General features: G+C 40.2%; 1 protein-coding gene across 1 annotated transcript in view; it reads left to right on the forward strand.

Moving 5' to 3' along the window:
• Nucleotides 1-3,742: 3,742 nt before the first annotated feature.
• LOC138975951 (phosphatidylinositol 4-kinase alpha-like) overlaps nt 3,743-17,228 on the forward strand; it is a 102,336-nt gene continuing 88,850 nt past the window's right edge. Inside the window, exons 1-13 of the mRNA XM_070348730.1 lie at nt 3,743-3,838; nt 7,603-7,722; nt 8,168-8,261; nt 10,268-10,353; nt 10,638-10,710; nt 10,985-11,367; nt 11,717-11,821; nt 12,146-12,217; nt 14,016-14,112; nt 14,686-14,877; nt 15,525-15,625; nt 16,658-16,944; nt 17,042-17,137. Of these exons, the coding sequence (XP_070204831.1) occupies nt 3,749-3,838; nt 7,603-7,722; nt 8,168-8,261; nt 10,268-10,353; nt 10,638-10,710; nt 10,985-11,367; nt 11,717-11,821; nt 12,146-12,217; nt 14,016-14,112; nt 14,686-14,877; nt 15,525-15,625; nt 16,658-16,944; nt 17,042-17,137 (1,796 nt within the window). The 5' untranslated portion in view covers nt 3,743-3,748. The remainder of the gene's footprint in view (nt 3,839-7,602; nt 7,723-8,167; nt 8,262-10,267; nt 10,354-10,637; nt 10,711-10,984; nt 11,368-11,716; nt 11,822-12,145; nt 12,218-14,015; nt 14,113-14,685; nt 14,878-15,524; nt 15,626-16,657; nt 16,945-17,041; nt 17,138-17,228) is intronic.

The raw sequence follows: 17,228 nt of genomic DNA on the forward strand, positions 1-17,228 counted from the left end.
GTGTGTCTGTGTGTGTGTGTGTGTGTGTGTGTCCGTGCGTGCGTGTGTGTAGAGCGATTCAGACCAAACTACTGGACCGATCTTTATGAAATTTTACATGAGAGTTCCTGGGTATGATATCCCCAGATGTTTTTTTCATTTTTTCGATAAATGTCTTTTATGACGTCATATCCGGCTTTTTGTAAAAGTTGAGGCGGCACTGTCACACTTTCATTTTTCAATCAAATGGATTGAAATTTTGGCCAAGCAATCTTCGCCGAAGGCCGGACTTCGGTATTGCATTTCAGCATGGAGGCTTAAAAATCAATAAATGACTTTGGTCATTAAAAATCTAAAAAGTTGTAATTAAAATTATTGTTTTATAAAACGATCCAAAATTACTTTTATTTTATTTTTCATCATGTTCTGATTCCAAAAACATGTAAATATGTTATATTCGGATTAAAAACAAGCTCTGAAAATTAAAAATATAAAAATTATGATTAAAATTAAATTTCCGAAATTGTTTTAAAAACAATTTTATCTTATTCCTTGTCGGTTCCTGATTCCAAAAACATATAGATATGATATGTTTGGATTAAAAACACGCTCAGAAAGTTAAAACGAAGAGAGGTACAGTAAAGCGTGCTATGCAGCACAGCGCAACCGCTACCGCGCTAAACAGGCTCGTCACTTTCACTGCCTTTTGCACTAGCGGCGGACTACGGTCATTGTGAAAAAATGCAGTGCGTTCAGTTTCATTCTGTGAGTTCCACAGCTTGACTAAATGTAGTAATTTCGCCTGACGCGACTTGTTTTCTTTACTTTCCTTTCTTTTGTTTTATTTGACTGTATTCATTTTTATTCCAAAGCATTATTGGTGATCAATTATGGCATTCCATTTGTCAAATAATTATTTGGATACTTTTTCATGTTTTTTCACCAGTTTTAGCTAAATAATCATTATTTAGAAGCTCATGTGCTAAATAAGTAATTGTTTATAAAACAATGTAAAACAATTGGAAATATTTTTTTGTTTACGTAAACCATTCATTATTTACCTAAACAATTCATTGTTTACGTAAATAATTAATTGTTTACGTAAATAATTAATTGTTTACGTAAATAATGATTAATTAGCAACATTGCTGATTGTTTACAAACAATGTAAAATACGTCTAAATAATATATTGTTTACGTAAACAATATATTATTTAGACTTATATAACATTGTTTATAAACAATCAGCAATGTTGCTAAACAAATCATTATTTACGTAAACAATTAATTATTTACGTAAACAATGAATTGTTTAGCCAACACATTTTCCATTATTTAGGGGTTTCTAGGATTCGCTTCTGAACTAAGTTTTATGTCTTTCAGTGATTACTATAATTGAATACAAGGTCTCTCCACACACTCTTATCTTAAAATAGCTGTTGTTTGGATATTATTTTGTTTATTTTACAAGCCGAATTTGCTGTACGAAAATAACTGATCTCAAACACAGTCAAAGGTCAAGGTCAATTAAGGTTTTTCCCTGCCGGGAGTGTTTAGTGTTTGCATTTTCTTGCTTGAAGTTGTTGAAACACAGTTTTTTCCCCTTATGTTCTCTGTTCAGCTGTTTATGTCCCAACAACATGCCTGTCTTTCCATTTCTCTTCCTTTAATCGTTTCATTTCAAAGAGAAAAGTAAAAACATATTCAAAACAGAAAACTTAGGAAGGAAAACTTTTTTTTCAACAACTTCAAGGGAGAGAATGCAAACACTAAACACTCCCGGTCATGACCTTGACCTTTTGTTTGTTTTCGCATTCAGTTCTTTTCGTACGGCAATTTCAGCTTGTAAAATAAACAAATTTACGTAGTATATACACAAAGAAAAAAAATGAAGCTTAGAAGTCAATTCTTGATTCCCCTAAATAATGAAAACTGCTTTCCCTAAACAATGAATTGTTTGGGGAAAGCAGTTTTCATTATTTAGCGAATCTGCTAAATAATGCATTAAGCTTATATAGGTAAACAATGATTTATTTAGCAACTGCTCACTTTATCCACCCAAAAAATATTATTTTGTGAAATAAGTGATTATTTGTGTAAACAATACATTATTTACGTAAACAATGAATTATGTACGTAAACAATGAATTATTTACGTAAACAATGAATTGTTTAGGTAAACAATGAATGGTTTACGTAAACAAAAAATTATTTAGAATTTTTTTACATTGTTTATAAACAATTACTTATTTAGCACGTGAGCTTCTAAATAATGATTATTTAGCTAAAACTGGTGAAAAAAACCATGAAAAAGTATCCAAATAATTATTTGACAAACGGAATGCCATATATCCAGGAACTCTCATGTCAAATTTCATAAAGATCAGTCCAGTAGTTTAGTCTGAATCGCTCTACACACACACACAGACACACACACACACACACACACACACACACACACACACACACACACACACACACACACACATACACCACGACCCTCGTCTCGATTCCCTCTCTATGTTAAAACATTTAGTCAAAACTTGACTAAATGTAAAAAGGAGGGAGTCTTAAAATGGGGTTATGTTTTCAGAGGGTATGAACAGAAAGTCTACATAAGCAAGCCTTAAAGGGGGAGGTCTTAAACTGGGGGTGGGATGGGGTGGTTAATTGTTGTCACGCACACAAACTCACGCAAACGTACCACCATCCATACTAGGTGCAGACCTAGGCAAACATAAATTGAACACTACACTAATTTTAATCACAATATTTAACAAAACATTATACCACCAAACTCTACTACCCAAAACGCACTCATTAACTCATTTGCTCTTTAACGAAACCCTCTCACTCATGAATACAAATACAAATCAAATACAAAAGCAACAATCTCTCAGGTCCGTAGACGGGGCACACAAAGGCAATGTCCAACACAGAATGTCCGAATTGTTAGAGCTCATTTACATGATATACACACGTGTGATTTGAACGATTATTATCTCATGAGTGTCTCTCTCACGAATGTAGGATAAACGGCGTTATTACTGTATATACAGTGGTGTCTGTGTTGAAAGGCGAATACCGTTTGGACCAGCCATGAGTGTTGGAACATTGCACGCGGGGGATCTTGACCGGCACATTTTAGAAGAAATAATTATGAAAGTAACACCAAAAGGTCCGCAATCTGCATGGAAGAGTATACCTCTTAATTTGTCTACAGCGATCGATCTGTTCTCCTATTTCATTGTGTGTGTATGTATGTGTGTCAGTGTGTGTGTGTGTGTGTGCCGTGTGAGTACATGTGTGTGTGTGTGTGTGTGTGTGTCACGGCCGGTGAGCCGCCTGTCTGTGTCACGCCGTCAGTGTGAGCCTGTCTCAGTGTGTGTGTTTGTCAGTATTTGTCGGGTTTCGGCCACGTGCCTGTGTGTGTGTGTGTGTGTGTGTGTTTGTATGTGCGTGTTTGCCTGTGTGGGTGCGTGTGTGTGTTTCAGTGTGTGTGTGTGTCACAGTGTCAGTGTCAGTTCAAGTTGATCCGCTTCAGTAGTTCAGAAGTTGAGATTTTAAGGTGTTAGACGCATCAGGTCAAATGAATAAAGCCATTATATGATAAATGGAGAATGAATCTCTGCAAAAAAAATGTTATTCGAGACGTAGAAAAGATAACTTATCGAAGGTCTCGAAATAAACCCTGCGGGACAAATATTCACAGGTAACAAAACTTTGTCCAGGCTAAGGGAAACAACTCGTATGGCGCAAGCAGATAAACATGGCGACGGATGACAGAAATTTTCATGCGAGGACCCTCCTCCAACTTGCACGCTCTCTTGGTGCAATAAAAGACACGCCATGGGAGAAGGTAAGTCGCTTTTGATTTAATTTTAGTATTCAGAAGTTTCTTTGAGTTACATTTGAGTCGGTTATACTCTGTATCTCTTCGCATTCGCTCTTTTCTTGCTAGGTAGTAGGTAACCCCGGCTCGGCAATCTTGGCCCCTTGCACGGCTGTATTGATCGATCGATGTCTTTTGATAGTGGAATGTGTTTGCCAAAGCTAGGATAGCAAGTCTACATGGCGTTTGTTTTGCGCATCTGTAAAATGGATGAAAACAGCCGTCCTCGATACCTGTTTATTTCGGGCAGGTGTTTTTGATTGCTTTGCCTTTGAAATTAATTTGACGTGTCCAGAGTTGAAGAAAAGCGCACAGATGCAGTTTTCGTAGTGTCTGTCTGTCCATATTTTTCTCACACATAGTACATGTATAATGTGCTCTTCTCAGCAAACTTGCAAAATTCCCTTGCATCACATCACCTGCAAATGCTACTTATACGTGAGTTGTTCTTTGCTACTGGTCACAAGTGGGGGTCAGCTCAGACGGACGCATTTTTTCAATACAGTCTAGGGGAGAAACTGGTCACAAAGCACCCAGTACATGCCAGAGAGATAGGAGAATCGGCACAATCAAAGAAAATAACAAAATCATTCAATAGATATGGAAATATTACGATTTACTGTGAAAATGCTAGCAAAAATGGTGTCCAAAAATGGGAACGCACACTTGGTGCGTCTTTGAAGACTTACCTCCCGTTCTGTGTTGTTGATAATAGTCGTGTTTGTGCTGTTTTTGTTGAAATAGTATCTAATAAAACTGATGCAGTTCTTCAAATGTTGCAAATTATTGTTGTCTTTGTGAAATGCGAGAGTGTTCTGAGGCGTAATCTGCATACGGCTGATGTCCCACATAGGGTACCCCACTTCGATCAGCGTATCACTCCAAATGAGCTTCATAGCAGAAAAGCAGATACACTACCAAAACACTGCATAACAGATCTACAAGTCTGAGCCAGAATCATTGACATTTACTTTCTGTATAAAATATTGCAATCAAATTTGTTCACGCCGTCCCACAAATAACGCAGGTTACCCTCGCCTTCGATTCAAAGTAACTCCAATCTGACTGAATTACCATCGAAACGCAGATGACGAACTGATTCACCACACATTTGTGGTATTTTACACACAAATTTCAACTGTGTTGTTTCGCGATAAACAAACAAATGTGGCGTCGTCACGTCGCCTCGGAAGGAATAACGCAGGTGACCAAGACTTGTTTCCGATACCTGTCTGATTAAAATCATCGTTTTTTTCACAAATGACGGCTCTTTGGCAGATCTGGTGAGTTGGAAACTGTCTATGAATGTTTCATTCAATGTCAAATGCGTACATTCTTGTCGATATTGTTACCTTTGGACTCATTAATTAAGTCAATCGTCGTGTTGTCCAAAAGTGACTTTTGTCAGCATAGAACTTACTGTGCTTTGATCATTGACTGAGAAGAATCTTCCGATGACACTAGTTCATTTCACTATGCGACTGCAGATCTGCAAGGAAACTTATGGCAGGGGAAATAAGCTTAACTGAAGACGAATAAGCGGAGTAACTGTTCTTCAACGGATTGCTCTCACTGATCTAAATATTTAGATCTTGTCGTCTGCTAGTCTGCTAGTAAGTAGTCTTCGGTCGTGTGAAAGTCACATCTATTTCGACTGTGTGCATCGATCCGTGTAGTGAAATGTTGATCTTTGATGATTTGGCAACATAACTTCGCTAAATGTGCTTCGAGTGTATCTCCCCGTTAACCGCATTTGAAAACGTCTTTTAGCAAGACCATGTTTCGACAGCCCAGACGGGGAGGATCCTCGATAGCTCACAGGGTATATAATGTTTTCCGCCGTTTTTTGAAGAATCCTTTCAAATTTGCTATTCCAAAAGTACCTTATGACACGACTCGAGTGGCAAAGAACATTCTCTGCAATTCCTGTCTCAGTCCGTGCAGCCGTTTCGGGTCCTATCGTCATCATACAAACATACACACAGACACACAAGAACCAGCTTTAAAAGTTAGATTATGTAGGAACCATGTGAACCAGTGATTTTTTCTTATGTACAACAGATACTACAATATTTCTGCTTTATGAAAAGCAATATTTCAAAAACAAAACTAGAGATTTGAATTTTGACCACTTTTCCCCCTTTCTGTCACCAGTACTGAAGAACAACTCACATATATATCTTATCCATGTCCACCCAACCCACCCCTCTGTTTTGTGTGAGTGTGTTTTTCACTTGGTCATGCAAGCTGGTGCTGCTAGCGCCAAACTTCAAAGCATAGCATCAACTTTTACTTTTAGAACCTAAATCCAGTTAATGTGGTTACTTTTTTTATTGTCAAAAATAGAACAAGGGACTGCAGGTGAGAGTAACTAGAACAAGATGACATTAAGAATGTAGGCAAAAGCTATACGCACTCCGAGTGTATACAGGATCGATGAGTCTGTATACACTCCGGCAATGAAAAGCTCTGTTACAAATCTGTAGCCAATGAAATGCCAACTAAGAAGTCGTTAGGAAGTAGCCAAAGAAAAATCAGTCTGACGTATGGACTTCCGCTATCTCTTTTTCGGAGTGTCCAGGGTTGGCAAATAATGTACATTCACATAGTATACAACTGTTTCTAGGTCGATACAAATTCCAAGTGTGTTCCAAACTCCGACAATAAACTGCCATGAAGCATCAGTTTCGTGTGTGTGTTTGTTTTTCTTCTGTGTTTGTTCCCAGCATACTTTGATACCATGAATCAAAAGTGAAGCGTACCTTCACAAAATGGCGTCGAATGACGCTCCGAGTGTTGATGCGGTTCAGTGTCGAAAATGTGAAAATGTAATCTATGTCACAGCAAAGGCCGTGCAGCATCAGATTGTTTTCGTTTCTTTGTACTCTTTTATAATCAACTGTTCTGCGTTCCCATCGCAAAGTGGTGTCAAATGGCATATTCGCTTCGCGACCGGAAGTTAAAGCCGGAGTGTATATACAGTGGTCAGGTCTTTTATACACTCCGAGTGCGTATAGCCAGTGCAAAGAATGTACTCACCAGAAAATAGCAACATGAACGAATGAACATAGTTTTTGTTGTACATGAATGTACATGATATCATTAATGTTCATGTTGCTGTTTTGTGGTGAGTAAATTAGTTTTGTTATCTTGTTATATTGTCAAAAACAATAATTATTACATCACAAAAACATTTTCAATGTCACACAGTGGTACCAGCAAAATGAAGCCCCTTCGATGATTGATACTATTGATACTGATAGGATACCTCCCGAGAAAGGAGACCTTCTGTTGTGGTTGTACCTTTGTTCTTTCGTCAAAATAGATCTGTCAAGTATTATGACAAGTCGCCTGTAATGTACACATGAAGGGACACTGTTAGCTGGTCCCAAGGGTGTTATGCCGTTAATAATTTTGTTCCAGACCTAGCTGTTCTAACTACTATTCAACAGATTTTGACTGGGGTTTCACTTTCAACAATTGATACATACTGAAGTGGAGGCAGTTTTCAAGAGGGTCATCAAGATGCAATTGCAAACACAATGCAATGACCAAAACAATAAATAAGTCACCATCTCATGCACCAAAATTTGTATAATATATATATATATATATACACATTATCTACAAGTACAATACCTGTTGAGCCATTTGCACTCATTTAAATCTGATTCTGAACACAAGCCTGCCGATAGGTCTACACACAAAATTGTGGGTTTATTCTTTTTCAGGTTGGCCGCCTGATGGCAATGTGTCCTGCTGACTCGGGCAAAGGGGTGTACAGACTAGATGTTCGAAGCCAAGATGCTATCATTGCCCTAGGGGTGTATTTCTTGGAATCAGGACTACAGGTAAGTCACATCCCCTTTGACCTTCATTTTCAAAAGAGATTATGTTTTGAGAGAGTTATAGAATAGATAGATTATAGGGTATACATTTGCCCTCTAGTACTGAAACTGTATCAAATTATCAGATCAGCAGGCATTAGACAAACTTGTGGTACATAATGACGAAATAACAAATGATTTATTCTTGCAAAGACTAATGCACTCACTTGATGAAACAGTCACGCATACAAAACTGCACAAGCAGAATAAGTACTCACAAAGAGTCACATAGTCACCAATTAAAGCAGCAACTAGCATAACATTTCTGATGGCAAGACAGGGAGTTTGCTCTGTTGGATTATCAATCATGGCACTTACTGTGTTTTTAAAATGGCTCCATTTAACTTTCCATCCCCATTTCATTCTTAAAAGTCTTTTATGACGCCCATAATCTTCATTTTTCTTTCAGCACAAGTTACAGATTCTGCCCTACCTGCTGAAAATACTAAGAGGCATGGCCAAGGCTAAATGGGTGGAAGGACCGAGGGGTCTCAATCGATACAGTGAGTTTCCTTGACGGATGTCATATGAGTTTGATTTATGGCTGACAGTGATGCCATAGATGATAGATCAAATTGCTGGGTGAGAGTTTCTGTTTTTTCTTCTGCATTTATGGGCTGTGACTCCCACCTACACTTGCAGGCACAAGTGGGCTTTTATTTGTATCACCATTTGTTTCCGCCATTTTGGTAGTCTGATACTCTGACTCGGGGGAGGGCGAGAGTTTGATATGGTGTGTCACAGTGTGTGTGTGACTGTGAGGAAAAGAGGGAAAAGAATACAAAGCCATTTATCGTCAGTATGTATATTGCTGCAGCCATTGGTACACATTTTGCATTTGTGTCTGTGAATGTATGTTTGTCAAATCGATGTATAGCCAAGGCTGAAGACCATATTGAAACAAAATGCCTTGGAGCACCTGAATTTTATCAAAAAGAAGAAGCATGTTACAGTGGGTCATTTGTGTCGAGCAGTAATTCACTTTGATATATTTACTTGAATATATTTGACCGTATTACCGTATTTGACGGACTACAAGCCGCGACTTTTTAAAAAAAAAATCGCATTGCGGCTTATAAAAATATGCGGCTTAAACGTTACCTAAACTTGAATAGCATTCACCTAATGCAAGTCGCCGCGGATTTTCATTTCGCTCGATTAGCGATTACCGGTACTTTATTAGCTCTCTACTCAAGACTCGGCGCTTTTCTCTTTCTTTCGCGAATCTTCGTTTGTGAACAAGTCGTCGTGGCAAGATAGCGTACAGAGAAACACCGAATGTTTAAGGATCTCGCGTGCGCGAGATTTCGTTTTTATTTGTGTCTCGCGATAGTTGGAGGAGCGAGAGCCGCCATGTTGTGTTTTCGTCTGCTCAAAATGTGCGCAAAAGTAGTAAATCATCCCAAAAAAGCTTATTCCGGGCGGGACTACATTGTGTGTGTTGGTTACAAATTGTGTGTGTGATATTTTTCTTCAAACTTTTTCACTTTTCTTCTTTGTTTCACTTGTTTATTCTCGGAGCCGATTTCACCAAATAACGGCCGTACTTTCGTTTGCCTGGTTGTTTTGATTGATTGACACGATCTGATTATATTTTTTTTGACGGCGGCTAATATAGTGACGCGGCCTATACGTGGCTCGTCCCAATTTTTGAGTCACTTGAGAAAAAGTGACTCTATGTAATCGGTCAGTGTTAGTCTGTCCGGCCGGCCGTCCGGCCGGCCGTCCGTCCGGCCGGCCGTCCGTCCGGCCGGCCGTCCGTAGACACCACCTTAACGTTGGACTTTTCTCGGAAACTATCAAAGCGATCCGGCTCATATTTTGTTTAGTCGTGACCTCCAATGACCTCTACACTTTAACGATGGTTTCGTTGACCTTTGACCTTTTTCAAGGTCACAGGTCAGCGTCAAAGGAAAAATTAGACATTTTATATCTTTGACAAAGTTCATCGGATGTGATTGAAACTTTGTAGGATTATTCTTTACATCAAAGTATTTACATCTGTAGCCTTTTACGAACGTTATCAGAAAAACAAGGGAGATAACTAGCCTTTTCTGTTCGGCAACACACAACTTAACGTTGGGCTTTTCTCGGAAACTATAAAAGTGACCGGGCTCAAATTTTATGTGAACGTGACTCCCAGTGACCTCTACACTTTGACGTCTGCTTTGGTGACCTTTGACCTTGAAGGAAAAAAATTGAAATATCATATCTCTGAAACTTATTCATCGGATTTGATTCAAACTTTATAGGATTATTCTTTACATCAAATTATTTACATCTGTATTGTGTTGTGAATAGCAATTTCTTCCTGTCCATCTGATGCCTCATATAATATTCAGAACTGCGAAAGTGACTCGATCGAGCGTTTGCTCTTCTTGGTTTTTTTTAAAGTCGGGGGTGCGGCTTATAAAACGGTGCGTCTTGTAATCCGTCAAATACGGTATGCTGTTTTCATGTTTTATCTTCCCCTAAAAGGTCTAATAATTTGGTTTGCTTTCCTTCATAGGGCTTCCCATGGCAGAGTGCTTCAGCTTTTGCCTCAACACCATTCTGACAGATGTGGCTTTCAGAGACAAAGATGTGAAGGATCAGGTATGGTTTTAAGACATCTACCTGAACCATTGCTTCAAACGTATTGCCTGTAAAAACTCTGGATTGTTATGGGATGGTTTAAAATCAAACTTTGGTTTACTTCAAATCCAGAGCTCTTCTTCTCCTGAGATTTATCGCTATAGTATCAGGAGGCAAAGATCGTGATTTTTATACCTGGAACTAAACAGTTAAGCGACTATATACTTCAATGCAGACCAACTGTTGGCATTGCATGCTTGTGTGCTTATATTTGATTCTCAAACTGTGTCTTTCTGTCTTCACAGATAATATCAGCTCAGCTGGAAGTGATGGAGGTACTCACCAAACTGGTGGAAGGGGCACTCAAGCTGCCTGCAGGTATTTGTGTTTTTGATGTGTTTTTCCATTTTCTTTTTTCTTTTTGTGGTTGTTATTGACTGGTTTGACTGTATAAGTAACGCGTCAACATGAAAGACAAGAGATAGGTTCAGATGAAGATACTTGTTGTGACATTGCAACACACACAAAAAGACAGAGCGACAAACAGAACTACTCTTTACAGACTCTTACAGATGCAGACGAAATCATCAGTCGAAACAGTTCACAACTCTCACTCTTGCAAACTCTCATCTTTTCAATTCCTTTCTTGCAGACACACTGTGCCAGTACATGGTGCCAATCCTCATGGGCATGTGCCGGGCGGTGGGCCGCTCCAGTGACGAGGAGATGCCGCTCATCTCCTACCTCCTGTCGGTCCACCGCGACTCCCGTGTGGAGGCGCCAGAGAACCAGGAGAGCCAGCTGGTCCAGCAGCGAAAGTCCTTCAATGCTTTCCGTCCCATTCTGCCCAGGACCATGTCCACCTTGGTGCTGAACCAGACGGATCTGCCAAGTCCCACCTCTCATAGTCTCCTCAGCCCTCCCGATTTCACCACCAGGGAGTGCTCCTCGTCACCCCTCGAAACGCAGGGTCATGGAGGGAAGGAGGGGGCTGTGGATGAGCAGGGTGACCCGGCTGATTTGCAATTCAACAAGGTGTGTGTGTTTGTGTGTGTGTGGTGTTGAAGGCGGAGACTTGTGTTTTTTGTTCACACACAGCATTCCCTGCAGACAGTTTCAAATCAGTGCACTTTCTGGACACACGTTGGGGTTGTGGGGTTAGTTAAAGTTAACAGGAATAGAATGTGTGGAATTGTATGGGGGATGAGAGAAACTGGATGATAGTTGAAATTTGCAGGGATAAAGAAGAATTGCTCAATTAGAAATAATTTGTAGGTTACGGGTATGTTCACATGTGTCTGTATCTGTGTGTTGTCTGCACACATGTATGCTCACTTGAATCTGGCAATGTGTGTCTTCATGACTTTCATGTGAAACTGTGCAGGTTGGATCCAGTTTTACAAGAACGAAGCCTTGGGGGTTTGAAATCATCCCAGAGGAGGATCATCTCAAGTTTTCTAGCAGCCACCTGCAGACACTGGTTGGAGTGGTGAGCATTTTTTCACGCTCCCTTTCTCTGGGCCTATTTTTCCTTTCTTTACCTTTGTGCACTTTTTAAAATTTGTTTATTAATTAATTAAACAATTTATTTATTCAGTATGGAACACAAATGAGTTTGTTAAAATGCTTCCAATTTAATATATTCTTTGCTTTTTCTCTCAGGATAGTGTAGTATTTATCTCTTCACATTGGCTTCTTTAAAACAACAACTGTTGTATTGATTGAGATGTGTATTTTACCCATTGCCAAATTTTGGGAAGATTAGAAACAGCTGTAGGGAAATTTGCACGGAATATTTCTTCTTTTTTTTCAGGCCAAGAGATTGCTGAACAAAGACGTGCAGAAAAGCCTGGACTCCAAAGTCCATGAGTTTATTGCTGATGCTGTAAGTTTTGACACTGTGGCCAGGGGTCGGGTAGCTCAGTTAGTAGAGCACTTGACTTGTGATCCTAAGGTTGCAGGTTTGAATCCCAGCAGGGACGGACACGGTCAACTTTATGTGCAAACTCAGACCCATGTCCTACCCCCGTGTCACCACAGTGGCACGTAAAAGACCTCAGTCATTCGGCCATAAGTACAGGTGGCTGATTACAGCTAAACATGCATACACAGGGATGAAAATTCTCCGTTTTTTCCGACTTTTCCGATTAGTTTCAATGGGCCATCCGATTTATTTGTGCGATTCCGTTTTTTTTACGGTACGGTTTCTGTTTAAAGACGAACAGTCTCATCCTTCTCAAACAAAATGGCGAGCGCGAAAGTTCTCCAACGTGACAAGGATCGACTTCCCGATTCATGCTCCAAGAACAAATTCCGATGGGATTGGATGGACAAACACATCGATGATGTTCGAGTTGGGGACGTTATCCGAAAATTGGACGAGGAAGGCGTGGTGAAGTGCGTGTGTTGCGGAAAAAACATTAAGTATGGTCAGGCCTGAAAGTCTCGGTCATTGTTTTTTGAGCGGGCCGAGACTAGTTGGCAGTCGTGTCGTAGATTGTTGACACTCTCTCTCTCTCTCTCTCTCTCTCTCTCTCTCTCACTCACTCTCTCTCTCTCTCTCTCTCTCTCTCTCTCTCTCTCTCTCTCTCTCTCTCTCTCTCTCTCTCTCTCTCTCTTTATTTTGCACCCACTGACATTTTTTTTTCCGGGCCAACATGCCCCTGGACCCCCCCCCCCTAGTAGTCTGAAAGTGATATAAAATTATATATATATATATATATATATTTCATGACAATACCAGCTTGTTGTAATCCCTTTTTAATGCCTGAAAAAGAAGTAGATTTGCTTTCAAATGAGCACCAGATTGCTTCATTTTGTATGTATTTTGGGGCCATGTTTGAATCCAATTTTAAGGCTCAGATAGCCCCAGATTGCACCAAATTGCACCCTTGAAAAAAACAAATTCCGGGGGGGCATGCCCCCGGACCCCCCTAGAAGTCTTGGCGCTTCGCGCCTGCGAAACTATTGTTTTTTTCAGTTGTTTTTTTTCCCTTCAGTTTTCATCCCTGATACACCGAGGTAGCGCACTCTTGTTGCTGCTAGCTTTCCACTGGGAGGCAGCGACCCCAGCATTGCCATTGGGATAATAGAGTAAATTAAATGAAATGAAATGATAACATTTTCAAGTGAAACTGAAGCTGAGCATCATTCCAGCAACTTCCAGAAAAGAAGCAGTCTATAAAGTGCGCTATAGGGTTTTGCCTTGGTGGTCACGAGGGCACCTGCAATGAGAGGTCACCCTTGGGATCAGCCAAACGTGTCCCTACATTGCAGGTGGCCTGTCATGACAGGTATTGTTTAGTGATGATAAAAAAAAGAGACAACGTAAGGTGTTCTTTATCGGGAGTTGGCCTGTCCACTGAGGGGCCTCACATCACAGGTACAGCTCAAGCAGAGTGCTCCTTTCTTACAAACACGCAGGCAAAAATAGGTAGAAGAAACATAATTTCTATACAGTTAGTGATTTTGATGTCAGTTTGATGCTGGTGGAATGAACTGCTGTTGAAAAATGCCCTTGATCATGTGTGACGCGCACAAGCAAATGAGGAGAGTACTGCTTGACTTTATTGTTTAACATACACATGCAGGTTGTGTATGACTGTTCTGAATTCAGAAAGAGAAGGGTTGGTTAGAAGCTGTGCAGGTACAGTTTTCAGATATTTTGTTTTTTGTTTGACCAGAACGGCAATCTGACCAGATTTCCCTACAAGTCATACAGTGAAGCCATCACAGTGGTTGTTGTCACACTTCTCAGAGATGTTTTGGAGCAAGAACAAGGTTGGTTGTCTTGGTTTTTTTAGAGAAATGGAGTCTGCATGTATGGTGTGGGTTTGACATTTTGATTTTTGTAGTTTTTGATTTTTGTTGTTGTAACTTGCTGTTCTGTCAAACTCTAAATGTCTTCACAATATCAGACCAAACTTACGTAAAGGCAAGGGTCAGGTAGCTCTGCAGACATTTGGTATCTTTATATATTGGTATGTTTTTTCTTCTTCTCTCAGATGTTTGCTTTGAAAATGGTAGACACCGCTTTTTGTTGTCTTTGTTTGACTTTTGTATACATAAGCATATATATAATAATATTACAGAAAGTATCCCGGTAAAACCTACATTTTTGTCTAATCAGATCTGCCAACTTCATTCATGCGTGAAATGTTTGACTTTTGTATGCATGAGCATATAAATATAATAATATAACAGAAAGTATCCCGGTAACTTCTATATTTTTGTTCCTCATTAGATCTGCCAACGTCGTTCATGCGTCAAGTGTTTGACTTTTGTATACATAAGCATATATGATAATAATATTACAGAAAGTACCCCAGTAACCTCTACATTTTTTCTCATCAGATCTGCCAGCGTCGTTCATGCGTGAAGTGTTTGACTTTGTAACGGAGCTGTACCACACGGGTCAAACGGAACTGGAGCACCGCCCCCACAGCCACTCCGACAAACCGCTGGAGTTCAACCCCTACTCCCTCAACGTTCACAGCAACGCTGCCTGCGTCGACCTCCTCTTCTGGGCCATCAAAGATGAAGCAGGTGAGATGTGCATAATCTTGACATTTTTGATTGGAGATGAAAGACCTAACTGAGCTAAGCCGTCAATTTCTGTTCCCTTTTCTATTATAATCTGTCTGTCTGACCTCTTCAAAAGACCACTGGGTCAAAGATCTAGTCAGTGTTTGATTTTGTTAACGATTCAACGTTGGATGAATGAACTTTTTAGTTTTGTTCATTCTTGATTTTAAAATGTTAGCAGTGTATCTGTTTCGAATTTATTTTTTTACAGTGAACACGGCTTTGTTATTTTCGTATGTTGACGAAAGAAAAAGGAGGCACACTTACTTCTCTCTGCGTTTTTTTCTGTTTAGATGCAGAGAACCTTTTTTCTGTTTATATGCAGAGAACCTTTTTTCTGTTTAGATGCGGAGAACCTTTTTTCTGTTTAGATGCAGAGAACCTTTTTTCTGTTTAGATGCAGAGAACCTTTTTTCTGTTTAGATGCAGAGAACCTTTTTTCTGTTTAGATGCAGAGAACCTTTTTTCTGTTTAGATGCAGAGAACCTTTTTTCTGTTTAGATGCAGAGAACCTGTGTCTGAAACTGTCGGAGAAGATCAGCATGAACACAGAGAAGAAGATGTTGCTTTCTCACACGCCACTGATCTTTGCGGTTTTTTCTGTTTAGATGCAGAGAACCTGTGTCTGAAACTGTCAGAGAAGATCAGCATGAACACAGAGAAGAAGATGTTGCTTTCTCACACGCCACTGATCTTGGTGGCTTTGGAGGTACGCAAGGGATGCATGGATAGCAACCGGCACGGTTGGCCTAGTGGTAAGGCGTCCGCCCCGTGATCGGGAGGTCGTGGGTTCGAACCCCGGCCGGGTCATACCTAAGACTTTGAAATTGGCAATCTAGTGGCTGCTCCGCCTGGCGTCTGGCATTATGGGGTTAGTGCTAGGACTGGTTGGTCCGGTGTCAGAATAATGTGACTGGGTGAGACATGAAGCCTGTGCTGCGACTTCTGTCTTGTGTGTGGCGCACGTTATATGTCAAAGCAGCACCGCCCTGATATGGCCCTTCGTGGTCGGCTGGGCGTTAAGCAAACAAACAAACAAAACAAACATGGATAGCAAAACACACGCTTGAAGCAGGAATGACTTTAGATGAACAGTTTCCATTTTCATAGACTGTTTTTCTCACCAACAGTCTTTTTTTTAAAATTTTTTAGATATTTATGTATTAAGGTTGGAATAATTGCAGTAAAGTTTCTCTGTTTGATTTTGGAAGGTAGATTTCCTAGAGGAAGTTTCTTTTCTTTAATTGATTAAATAGACCATGTGTGTGAATTAAGTAAAGTTTAGCATGATAAAAAAGGAGATTGATGATGATTCTTCTTCTTCTTCTTGTTCGTAAATCTTAATCCTTGTAAAATAAAGTTCAATTCAATTCAATCTTCTTCTTCGTTCATGGGCTGTAACTCCATCGTTCACTCGTGGTTTTGCACAAGGTTTTTGTTGTTGATGATACATTTAATAATTGTAACCTTGTCTGCTTAGCCTTAGACTGCTACTAGTATTCCTGCAGAGTTTAGTCATAGTTATATCACTATGCAGTTTACATAACTCCTTGCATTCGTTGTCTACCCTCAAAACTGTCTTCACCATGGCATGAAGTGGTGGTGGAGGGGAGGAAGACGTCCAGGGCTTTGGGCAAAGAAAATTTTTTGAAAATAACCTTAAGTTACGCTATGGAAGTACAGCGTCCATGAGCACCTTTGACGTGATTTTTTCATTTTAAACATGTTTTCACTCCGGTAGGCCATCGGCAAGTTGGCGGTCAAGTTCCCGCACCTGTCGTCCACCATGGTGGCGTCCTTGCGCGACTTTCTGGTCAGCCCCTCCCCCATCCTCAGCAAGCTCAACAAGTATTCCCTGCAGGCAAGCGGCAACAGCGTAGGTGGCAACAACAATGCCAGTCCCAGCATTCGCATCACCGTCACGGACGAAGACCGCCAGTCTGGACGTCGCACCAAGAAACAGAAGAAGGACAAACTCATGACCACGTTGGAGAATCTTAGAGACAATGCCATTCACAACATCTGCAGGTGAGCAGGTTTTTTAGTTTTTGTTATAAGTTAGCGGCGCTCGCAGTGATGTTTTGTTTTGTTTTGCATTTTACAATTCTTTGTACGATCTGTGCAGGGCTCTGAAGGCAGGTCTCCAGGCTGATCCCGACTGTGTGCAGGCATTCCTTGCCTCCATCTCAAACCGTTTATACCGTGCAGAGATGAGTGATAGGTGAGTTCCATGGTAATAGATAAGTGTACATAAAACACAAGTTGCTGATTCGATGTTGTCACATGCATGTTGTTCTGTAAAGTAGTGGTGG

The sequence above is a fragment of the Littorina saxatilis genome, linkage group LG9 (genome assembly GCF_037325665.1).
Source record: "Littorina saxatilis isolate snail1 linkage group LG9, US_GU_Lsax_2.0, whole genome shotgun sequence".
Taxonomy (NCBI): Eukaryota; Metazoa; Mollusca; class Gastropoda; order Littorinimorpha; family Littorinidae; genus Littorina; species Littorina saxatilis.